Source organism: Bison bison, unplaced genomic scaffold (genome assembly GCF_000754665.1).
Source record: "Bison bison bison isolate TAMUID 2011002044 unplaced genomic scaffold, Bison_UMD1.0 scf7180017864313, whole genome shotgun sequence".
Taxonomy (NCBI): Eukaryota; Metazoa; Chordata; class Mammalia; order Artiodactyla; family Bovidae; genus Bison; species Bison bison.
The window spans coordinates 3367081-3379249 of record NW_011494885.1 but is presented as its reverse complement, the minus strand read 5'-3'; the positions used below and the strand labels follow the sequence as shown (position 1 = coordinate 3379249).

Genomic DNA, 12169 nt, shown 5'->3' with positions numbered 1-12169 from the left:
CACTTCAAATGAACTTAGTTTCCCATCCCAGAATCCATCAGTTTAGAGTAATGCAAACCACCCATTCAGACTCCATCTGGCCAAATATTCTATTTCTCCTTAAAAGACAACAACAACAAAAAACAATTATTATTTTAAAACAAAAATTAAAAACAATTTTTTCCCCCAGTTGTGCTGTGCAGCATTCCCAGCCAGGGATCAAACCCGTGACCCCTGCAGTGGAAGCATGAATCCCAACCACCAGGGAAGTCCCCCATTTCTCTTCTTTAAAAAAAAAAAAAAAAAACCCACAAAACAACGGTCTAATGATTCCTGAGCTTGACTCTCATCTTTACAATGGAACAGTCTGAGAAGTCTGTAACTTACAAAAAGAAGGGGACATAAACATTCTGAAATGCTGAGGCAGGTTATATAGAGGCCAAGTGTGGAGCTCCCTGGACCCCGAGTGCTTGGCCCCGTCTCCCAGCGTGCCCAGCCGCACCCTCGGCTCACAGAGCTGTTCTGACAGAACCCTCTCCATTCACACTCCCCTGCCTGGTCACAAGCAGCAGGGAGACAGGGGCTTTTCTCCAGCCCAGCACTTGAGTGGCACATGACCTTGACTCTGGGCATCTGCTGCTCTCCACCAACCGCTCTTACCCAGGGAAGATGGCACAGGACATTCCCGTGACTGTTGTCTGACAGTCAGGGAAGAGATGTGAGGCTTTCAACCAGAATCGCAGCTGGGCTGGGGCCCGAGAGCAGCTCAAACACAAGCTAACAACGGGGGTGGGGGAGACACGGGCCTGCAGAGAAGACAAGGCAGGTTGCTGACAATGTTGCCCATTATTTCAATCTGGCCACGGTGGGCCTCAGTTTCCCATCTGCAGAAGTGGAACAAGAAAACGTCACGGGTTCTTGTGATGTTCAGACTTTAAAAAATGGACATAATGCCATAAGTATTAATTAGTAAGGTGAATAGCTGAAGTCTGACTGAGCGCTTTGAGGGACGTGGTATTTATTGGGGGATGCTTAAACACTTACTAGGTTTGGTGACCCTGGACAAATGACTTAAGCTTCTTTCAGACTCTATTTCCGTCTGTGAAAATGAGATGGTCATAGTAAGATCTGCTCTCATGAGAGTGCCTTGTTGGTTAATCAACAAGGACCTACTGTATAGCACAGGGGCTCTACTCAATATTCTGTAAGAATCTCTATCAGTAAAGAATCTGAAAAAGAATGAACACATGTATATGTATATCTGAGTCACTTGGGTTGTACACCTGGAACTAACACAACATTGTAAATCAATTATACGCCAATAAAAATTAAAAAGTAAAAAAAATTATGAATGCACAAGATGTGCCTGGCCCGCATTTGTTAATCCCTGTGACCCCAGTGGCAGACTCCAGGTTATGTGCCTCTTTTTCAGGTTGAGGAATGGAGCACAAGCCTAACAGAGCTGGTTCTCCAGCAAGAGTCTCTACCCGCTGACGGCAGTGAAGCCCAGGACTGCACTCACGGCTCACCTCTGCCCTCCCCCTCACCTCTCCACTCTGTGTGGCACTGCCTTCTTCCTTTCTGAATGACTGTGGTCTGCGTTTTGTACCACTGATAAGACAAGTGGCACCAGAAAAAAAAAAACCAAACAAAAAAAAAAAGAAACACAACAAAACCCACCACTTCTTTCTTCTTCCCTCCCTACAAATTATTTTTAAACATCTGTGGTTATGACAGCAGCAAATCAACAAGCACTCAGAGGCTGCCCCATTATCGGAACCCATTTCCCTGTGGCCGTCTCTTCCTCAGCAGTTCTTGTCATCGCTGGACAGCAAAACACCGGCGGGGTAGCGCCGGGCCCAGCTACTGGCGATGGCTGGTGTGCAAAGGTTACAGGTTCTAAAATAAGAAGTTCCTCCTGAAGAGAACTGATCACCCAATCAAGCTGAGGTCTAGAGACAAAGTCAGTTAAAAATCATAAAAACAGGGAGGCTGGGAGTGTGGCGGGGGCAGGGGGAACTGAGGAAGGAGGAGTCAAGGAAACTAAGTTTTCTAACCATAAAAAAGTTAAAACTGTCCATTATAAGAAACCTTGCCAAAGAATCTCTGCAGTGATGAGGAAGAATGAGGCACAAAATACTAGAAAGTTCTGGAAGAATACACATGAAATGGCAGTTTTCTCTGAGACATCCGAGTATTTTACTAAGAAGGTTAACATTAAAAGAAGACAGAACGATTTCTAAGGCTCTCCTATACATGATCTTTGGGAGGAGGTTATCAACGTCTCCCCCATTGCTATATGAGAAAACAGAGGCCATAAGGTGAACTATACGACAGAGTGGAACCAAAATGCCTTTCTTCCAAATCCAAATCTGGAGACATCAAGGTTCTAGGGGTAGCAGAAAGTAGACATGAACTCCAAACTTGCTGGGCTAGACTTATGAACCAAGAACAATCGGCCACCTTAGAAAAGATTCTAATTCCCCCACAGCGGGCCCAAGGTCTGATCTACCAGTTCCAAGGAAGCCCACTTCACTGTGTATTTCCCCCAAACAAGAATATTCTCATAGAACCACAAAAGTTATCAAAACTGAAAATTAACCATCGATAGAGTATTACTATGTACTCAACAGATCTTTTTCAAATTTTACTGACAGTCTCACTGATGTCTTTGAAAGCAAAAGCAAAAAAAAAATATATCTGCTTTCAGATCCAGTCTGGGAAGTCCGTGTTCCATTTAGTTACCCTGTCTCTTCATCCTTCTTTAATCTGAAATGGAGTTCCTGGGTCTTTAATGACACTTTTGAAGAGTACAGGCCATTTATTTTATAGAATCTTCTTCAGTCCAAGTGTGTCTGATGTTTCCCCATAATTGGGCTGAGATCACCCATGTTGGGCCGAGAACCAGAGGCCACCGCTGGCTGGCTCAGCAGAGCGGCGCTACTTACACTATCTCCTACCTGCTCAGTGCGTCCACGTGGGACGCGTGAGACCTACTGTCCTATTCTTGGAATGTTAACTGTGAGCTCTTGGTGGAGGGACAACCTGCTGGGTTCTCTAGTCTCTCTCTGTAATAAATCAAAAAGTATCTTGGGAAGACATCTATGCTGCTTCACAGCCTACTTTTAGCATCCATCAATGATCCTTAAAACAATGATCCTTAAAACTACTACTATGATGGCCAAACACAGATTTCTTTTAATCTTCCTCATTCTTGCTGTATTTATTCTTCTTCTTCTGTTTAAAAAAAAATAAACTCTCCCCTCTCCCTCATTTATTTATTTATTCTCCCTCATTTACTTATATATTTATCAGTATAGGTTCATGAGTTATTTTATTCTATGGGCTGTAATCAACTACGATCATGATTTACCTGATCCTCAAATTCTCCCAGATTTGATCAGTAGGCGCCCCTTCAAACTGACTCCTGTGACCTTCACGCAGACACGACTGTGATTCTCTGTACACGTCCTCACTTTCGGGCAGTGCAGGATGTTCCAAGCACATCTGTAAATTTCCTACCCCAGGCCCAAAACCAGCCCTTTCTCCAAGGAGTCCTGGTTCTCAGCATGTTAACAACCATGAAGTCTGTTCATGGCTAGTAGTTCTAAAAGCCCTCTCAATTGGTTAGAGCTGGAAAATACATATGTATAAATGTGAACACATGAGGACTTTCCTGGTGGTCCAGTGGCTAAGACTCTGCACTCCCAATGTAAGGGACCTGAGTTCTAGCTCTGGTCAGGGAACTAGATCCCACCGCCCACGACTAAAAAGATCTTGCATGCCGCAACTAAGATCCGGAGCAGCTAAATAAATAAATGTTTTTAAAAATAATAAAAAATGTAAATACATGGACACACACGCATCTATTTCTGTACCTACATATAAAAAAACCATGAGTTCATCCAGATGACTCCAATTCCAATTGAACTAGAGAGGGTTTCCCAGGTGGCTCAATGGTAAAAAATCCTCCTGACAATTCATGGGACATGGGTTCAATCCCTCGGTCAGGAAGATCCCCTGGAGACGGAAATTAAAACCCACTCCAGTATTCTTGCCTGAAAAATCTCAGGGACAGAGGAGCCTGAGGGCTACAGTCCATGGGGTCACCAAGAGTCAGACACGACTGAGTGACTAAAACAAGGGGAAGTAACGAACTCCCCTTTCTGGCAATAAAAAAATGCAAGTCTCATTATCCACAATATATTTGCCTATTTGCTCCATCCAGGGCTTCCCTGGTGGCTGAGATGGTATCCTAGAATAAAGAGTAAATAAGTTTCAGAATTGCTAACCCACACCACTGTAAAAAACAAACCTAACTCGAGTTCAATATTTGTTTACAGTTATTTTTTTAGTATGAGGGTCTATAGACAAAACAGCACATTCAAGAGCCACATGGGGTTATCATCTTAGCCCTGCCTCAGTCATGTCCTCGCCTGAAATACAGCATTTAACATGTCTTAAAATAAAACTGCAGATGAGTGAAGCGAGGCTTTGACACAGGCCAGGGCTCCCCTTCTCCTAGGGCAATGGTCTCCCTCCGACTGACTGGTCCTTTAGAAACCTGGGAGGTGTGCAAGACTGCAGATGCCAGCCACTCTGAGCTGCTCCGATTCAGTACATGTGAGCTACAGCCAAGGGATCTGTATTTCAAACGTTCCCTGAGGGAGCCTGATATCCTCTGGGGAAACCACTGGCTCTAAGAATAAAAACATAAAAAAGTGAGGCCCCAGTCTCATGTCTGGCTGGCTCGCACCAAGCTCCAGCCTTGCGGGACCACGGTCTCCACCCTGCTGGCCGCCTGCAGGCGCTGCTTCTCTGGCCCACAACGCTCTCACCTCCCTCTACCACCTGGCAAATACCTATTCTTTAAAATCTGGCTCAGGTGTCTCCTCCTCTCTGAAGCCTTCCCAATTCCCCAAAGACACCCAGACCCCAAGTTCCTTGAGCTCTCAGAACAGTTTGCTTTCGACTGTCGAATAATTCACACATATTGAAAAACAGACCAGCACAACACGACAGCTTTGTCAATAGCCCTCTGTTACAGCTCCCCTCATGAGCAGGATTATCTATGCTTGTCTTTTCCATTGGCAAGGAGGCTTCTTCTTCCCGTGACGATCTCCAGGCACGAGATCTGGTGCATGGCAGGTGCTCCAAAAATGGTCTAAGATTATTTTCAGCATTAATTCTGTGGTTCAAAGACAGCCCAAGTACTTTTCCATGACTCGTCAGAACAGACTGAGAAAAGTTAGGATTGCCAAAGATTCTCTGCTCAGTAATTCACATCTCGAGATGAAGTCCATATCTTCCTGCTCTGGGCTAAACCTGCGTGTTATTGTTCATGCTGGTAAGTGAATGCTGTTTCCATACAAGACTCAATTATTTTTAGCACTCCTGTTATGATAAACTCACAGTAACCTCAAAAAGAACAAATCAAAGTCAACTTTTTGCCACAGGAAACCAGCTCACACTTAATGTTTTGCAACATGCCATGGGAGAATAATAAAAAGATGAGACCTTTTGCTCACAGTTGGTAAGGCTGACTCTTGAGATAGTGGAAAATGCAGCAGGAAACGTGCAGTCTGGCCACTATCTTATGAAGTAAACTGGAAAAACACTCACACCCCAACAAGGCAAACACACGCATACGGACAGCAGGGCTACTGTCTCACCGGGGGCTGGATGGTGAATGGGGTGAGGACCGTCCACACGTGCGGGACAAGCCAGAGCCGGGTGGCACTGGGATTGAAAGCCTGATGGCTCCCAGGGGAGCAGGGAGGCAGGAGGGGCCTCTGGGGACAGCAGCAGGGAGGGGGAAGAAATGACCAGACAGGCAGACTAGTCACAAGTATAAACTACTTGTCGAGCACCTACTAAGTGTTCCATTTGGGTTATCTGCAAGGTATCCTCCTATACGTATCACAGTCAAGTACTCTGACCTTGCACTCTGACCTCACCAGGAATTCCTAAGGCATCATCAGGTGTATCAGTCACATTCCTAGAAAGGCTCTTGGGGACAAACTCCAAGGACTGAGAAAAGCTGAAAACAACTTACATTTGATAAGACGAGTCACAAAAGACAGCATACCCAGAGAAACACATTTTGCAGCCAACAAGACAAATGAGGTCATTCTATGTATGCTCCAAGATCTTTTCCGAAGCACGCAAGGCCATCAAATGAAAGAAAGCAAGTCGCTTAACACTTACAAGCTGAATTCTGGCAGAAGTCTAACCTGCCGGCCAGACTCCCCTAGGGAAAGAGATCATGAGAGCCATTGCCCTCCACTTTCAGAAGCTCAGTCCAGTCCTTAATCAAGCAGTTAATCACATGTGAAAAGCCCCCAGAAAGCTAACCAGCCCCTTATGCTCACTGCTGGGACACTAAGAGTTCCAGGTGCAGCATATCTGGAAAAACAAACAGGGCACAGGATGACCCATGAGGGCAAAACAAAGCAAAACATCAGGAATACGCAGGTGACAACACGCAATAAAAGTTAGGACATGTCATCTGCTACAGAGAGAAAAGCGAAGGAAAATAACAAAATCAGGAGAATTGGGTGTGTGTGGCGCGGATGCGTGCGGTGGTGTAAAAGAACAAAATCAGGAGAATTGGGTTTTAGGCCTGATATTGCCACTGGTGTGCTGTATAGCCAGGAGGAGGAGGAGTCACTTCCCTTCTAGGCCTTATTCTTATAAGCTTAGAAGTGGACTCATCTGTATGCCCAGTCAGAGAGGACTGCAGGCAGTGCTGTCGAGAGGATTCTGAGGCTCTGGGAGAAGTGGCCTGTCAACAAGGATGATTTCTTAGCCACATCTGCCCCAGGGGTGGAGGGAAGAGTGGGAAGCACACGGCTGCCAGCCTTGACCAAGATGGTATGACGTGTGGAGTTGCCTCCTTTTTTAAAATTCCCTATTACAAAACTATGGACTTCCCTTATGGCTCAGATGGTAAAGAATCTGCCTGCAATGCAGGAGACCTGGGTTAGATCCCTGGGTGGCGAAGATCCTCTGGAGAAGGAAATGGCAATCCACTCCGGTATTCTTGCCTAGAGAATCCCATGGACAGAGGAGCCTGGCAGGCTACATACAGTCCATGGGTTCGTAAAGAGTCGGACATGACTCAGTGGCACACACACACACGCATGTTACAAAACTATACACATGGACTTCCCTGATGGTCCAGTGGTTAGGAATCTGCCTGCCGATGCAGGGTACATGGGTTTGATTCCTCGTCTGGGAAGATTCCACATGCCGCAGAGCAACCAAGTCTGTGAGCCACAACTACTGAGCCCTCATTCTAGAGCCCATGCTCTGCAACAAGAGAAACCACCACAATAAAAAGCCCGCGCACCGCAACTGGAGAGTAGCCCCCACTCTCTGCAACTAGAGAAAGCGAAAACGCAGCAACGAAGACCAAATGCAGCCAAAAAGAAAAAAAAAGAAAACTACACATAAAAATGGTTAAGGTGATAAACTTTATGGTGCGTGTTTTTATCATAATAAAGAAACTGTATATTATTAATTATGAACATAGTCTTAATCTCCAAATGCAAAGCTTTGAAACTAAAAAGAGAATTAGTTACCATTTAGAAGAGGGAAGTAAACACATGAAGTGTATTATAAACAAACTGCTTTTTACGGGCAAAAAAACTAAAGCCTGACAGGATTGCTGCTATGATAATACCTACTCAAGAATGGAATTAACGGTAAACTGAGTCAACCCTAACACTAGAAAGCACCTCCGACCTCCAAGCACACGGCTAGATTAGACAGATCTGTAGGACTCGCTCTGGGCTAAGCCTCTTGCACGGGTATCATCCATGCCTCACAAAAGCCCTCTGAGGCCAGCACTGTCACCACCCCCATGGTCAGAGGGGAATCTGAGGGCGCCTCTGGGAATTGAAGTCTGTGGCTCAACCTCACCCACCTGCCAGGACTGGAAGGCAGGTCTGTTTTGATTCCAAAGCGCCAGTTCTGAATGACCGTGAACCACTGCCTGCCATGTGCGAAGTGATATAAAGCTCCTGCTTCTTCATCACATCCTGTTGACTCCCCAGCCCCTTATAACTTCTGATGGTGATGCTCAGCAGAATCTACTTGGATGAAATATACACGTTCCCCCATCCTGTCTCCAGGGCATGAGTCCTGCCTCCCCATCTCAGTGACAGGCTCCTGAGGGCAGTGATGGCCATGGGCCTGTGTCTTTACCAGTCTATGCCTTGTGTGTATAGAGGAGCGCACAGCAGCAGCTTCGTGTGCATGAGGTGAGGATCCAATGAGCTAACACTCACAGGGCACTGAGAATGGAGCATGCATGCTCTTATTACCTGGTACCTCATACAGTATTTAATTCATTAGATTTCAAAGACCCGGGCTGCTCAGGTCCCACCTCTTTTACATCTGCATCTGGTGTCCTCTTCGGCTTCCCAGGTGACACGAGTAGTAAAGAACCCAGCTGCCAATGCAGAAGAGATGTAAGAGATGCAGGTTCGATCCCTGGGTTGGGAAGCTCCCTGGAGGAGGGCATGGCAGCCTGCCCCAGCACTCTTGCCTGGAGACTGCCATGGACAGAGGAGCCTGGCGGCTGCAGGCCACAAGGCCAGAGCTGGACACGACTGAGTGACTTTCACTCGGTGTCCTCTCAAGGCAAAACACAAGCCTCTCTGGGTCTCTGCCTCCTCAGCCCCGGAAACCAAACTGGGGATAATTCCTACCTTGTCCATCTCATGAGGGAGATGTGATGAGGAGGTGGACAAGAAAGTACTCTGGAAACTGCAAAAGGGTTGTGGATCAGGGTCTCTCAACCTCAACACTGCTGACTCTGGGGGCTCTCTCCCCACCCCAACACCAGTCGTAACAACCAAAAATGTCTCCAGACACTTGCCTGGAGGGCAAGACTGCCCCTGGCTGAGGATCCCCAGGTTATGGTAAACTCAAATACTAGCTGACTCCTCTTATAACTGGCAGTTAGAAACACCAAGGCTATGCCCAAACCTCTGCAAATTAACAGCTGTTTACAGAGGGGTGTCTATGTACCACCAGTGAGGAGGGGGAGTTGAGAAGCACATCCCCATAAGTACAAAAATGTCAAGGTGATTCTTTTTTGGGGGGCTTTTCTGGTATTTTCTGTAACAGATACGGATTATTTTTATGCTAACAAACCCATATGATTTACATACTTGCTCACCCTGAGAACAAGAGCAACCTCAATTTCTCTGTGCCTCAGCTCTCTTGTCTGTGAACTAAGGGATAACACATCAACTCCCACTGGCTCTTGCTAGTAAGCACTCGATGTTCATGATTACTGTTTTTAAAATAATATTAAAAAATTAAAGTACAGGGACTTTCCTGGAGTCCAGTGGTTAAGACTCTGTGCTTCCAATGCAGAGGGCAAGGGTACGATCCCTGGTCAGGGACCCAAGATCCCACATTCCATGGATATTTTAAATAATAATAATAATAAAGTGCCAAGCACAAGAACACTGAGATGGCAACCAACACCTACCTAACGCCCTCTGAATGATGGTGAGAGATGGGAGAAAATCTCTCAGGAGAGGAACGCCGGTTTTGAGCACCAGGAAGAACTCTAAAGAGGGAACAGTGATGACAGGAGCTTGATTTATAACACTGTTATCTTGGGCTCAATTTCAGAAAGCAGTTCATTTCAACACATAATTAAAAAAAAACAGAAATTGTAAAGAAACTAGAGCTCAATGATGGGCCTCCTCTCCATTCACTCTGTTGTCCTAAGTGACCACTTAGAACCAACTAAGGGGGAACTAGGCTCAGGGCAACCTCAAGGAACCTTCTGGGTTCTGCAGACTCACATGCAGAAATGAGAGCACAAAGCGCGTGCCGAGAAACTGCTTTCAGGGCTCACCTTGAAGGAGGAAGTAATCTGGAGTCGTGCGCTTCAGAGCTGCCTTTGCTTTATCGCTGCTCCAGTCCACTTCCAGCGCCTCTTTGACGGAGCAGAAGACCACCTTCTGTTTAAAAAAAAAAAAAAAGACAAGATTGCTTAGGGATAAAATAGTGAAAGTTGCTCAGTCACGTCCATCTCTTTGTGACACCATGGACAATACAGTCCATGGAATTCTCCAGGCCAGAATACTGGAGTGGGTAGCCATTCCCTTCTCCAGGGGATCTTCCCAACCCAGGGATCGAACCCAGGTCTCCAGCATTGCAGGTGGATTCTTTACCAGCTGAGCCACAAGGGAAGGCCAAGGATAAAATACATTGACTTCAAATCACCAGGCAGTAACTCATCACCATTACTAGGTTTCCTGTTCACTAAAAGAAGCTGCTGCTGCTAAGTCGCTTCAGTCGTGTCCGACTCTATGCGACCCCATAGACGGGCAGCCCACCAGGCTCCTCCATCCATGGGATTTTCCAGGCAAGAGTACTGGAGTGGGGTGCCATTGCCTTCTCCGAAAAGAAGCTGAGGCCAACTCAAATCCAACAAATGCTTCCTGAGCACTTACTATGAGCTCCCCTGGGCACCGGGGTCACAGAGATCAATGCCACGGACTCCCTTCACTGCAGGAAGACAGTGCAAAGCTCTGTCCATTCTGACTCTCTGGTGAATTCTGGCGGTATTTACGCCACGGAAATTCCTTCACAAGTGACCAATAAAATGTGTCTAAAGATACTCAATGAAATGTTCTCTGTGTTAGTAAACAGACACAAACAACAATACCCATAAATAACAGCATTCCTTCTCCCTATGGCAGAAGGAAATACAGTTGAAACCTAGTAACCTACATCAAATTTTCTTTTAAAAATGCCATGAGAGATATATGTTAAAATACAAACAACTAATTATGAATAAGAAAATGGTTTTCTTTTCCTTTCCTAAACAATGAAGTCCAAAAGCCGTTTTCTGGGACTGAAGGAAGACAGGTAAAGAAAGTGTGTGTGGAGGGCTGGTGGCTGGACTGGAGGGGACAGAGCAGGGCAGGGTAAGGAGGGCATCCCCAGAGGACAGCAGCGGGAGCCCGATCACATCCAAGGACTTGATGCAACAAGAAAATGCGCTGAGAATCTGGGCAGCAAGGCTTCACTGTCAAAGAAGAGAATCAGAACTATGGAAAGAGAGAATTAGAATGAAGCCTGTGGTGAGAGTTACTGCCGTGAACTCTTATTTTCCATATATACAGACAGATAAATAAATGTAAATGCAAGTGTATGTGTACACATACAAATATTTACCCGCTGTGTCCACTGAAAACGTCTAAAAGCAATGATACTCTAGCAGCAATGAGCACATCTCAAACACAGACTCTGGTTTCTAATCACCACTAAGAGACACATTTCTCCTTGGAGAAATGACTGATTTCAAAGCTGCAACATGAGAGGAGCCTGAGACAAGGAAAAGTGCCCCCAAAAATGATGGGACATGTCAAGAGGTAACAATTCAGCTTAAATTCAGGTCACATCTGGAGCAATCTGAGGATAAGAGTAAAGGATAATAGATAATACTTTTAAGTAAACTATAATCCTTTAGACCTAAAAGTAACTAATGAGCAAAGTTTTTTAAGGAATGAAGTATTTACATATTTTCAAAATACTTCTCCAGAAAATACCTATTAGTCACACAGGGATAAAAAAATTGTTTTCAAAGGATCAGTATGGAAACTAACTTTACTCAAATTATCAAAATTAACACAACCAGTAAAGCAACACATGGAAACCATGCACCAGACCACAGGATGCAATGAGAAGCATCCATGTTGTGCTATTTTGGCCAAAGATGTGTAGCAAGAGTCTAATTACAAGGAACATCAGAGGAACCCAAACTGAGAGACATTTTACAAAATAACCGGCTTGCAACCTTTAGATGTCATGAAAATCTAGATCATCCATGACTCTGACCCAGATCCTTTTGCTGTTAAGGACATGACGGGAATAACTAGCAAACCCGAAACAGGGTCTGAGGATTTAGATGGCAGTGACTTATCCATGTATTTTTCCTGACTGTGATGGCTGGTTTCTGATCACGGAGAATACCTTATTTGAGAAAATACAGACTAAAATATTTGGGAGTAAGGCAGTGGCACCTTATCCTCATATGGTTGTTAGGTACTTCTACCAAGTTTAAGCTAGTACATGTGTGTGCGCCAAGTGTATAAAACTTCACACTTACAGAGGTGTGTGTTTTCCTTTTTTTCCTTTACCAACTCCCCACCCCCCC

The 12169-nt window shown here is 45.3% G+C and overlaps 1 protein-coding gene across 1 annotated transcript in view; it reads right to left on the bottom strand.

The window, feature by feature from the left end:
* Nucleotides 1-12169, bottom strand: part of SAE1 (SUMO1 activating enzyme subunit 1) — a 61944-nt gene that overhangs the window by 17545 nt on the left and 32230 nt on the right. Inside the window, exon 6 of the mRNA XM_010852657.1 lies at nucleotides 9860-9965. Coding sequence (XP_010850959.1) covers nucleotides 9860-9965 — 106 coding nt within the window. The remainder of the gene's footprint in view (nucleotides 1-9859; nucleotides 9966-12169) is intronic.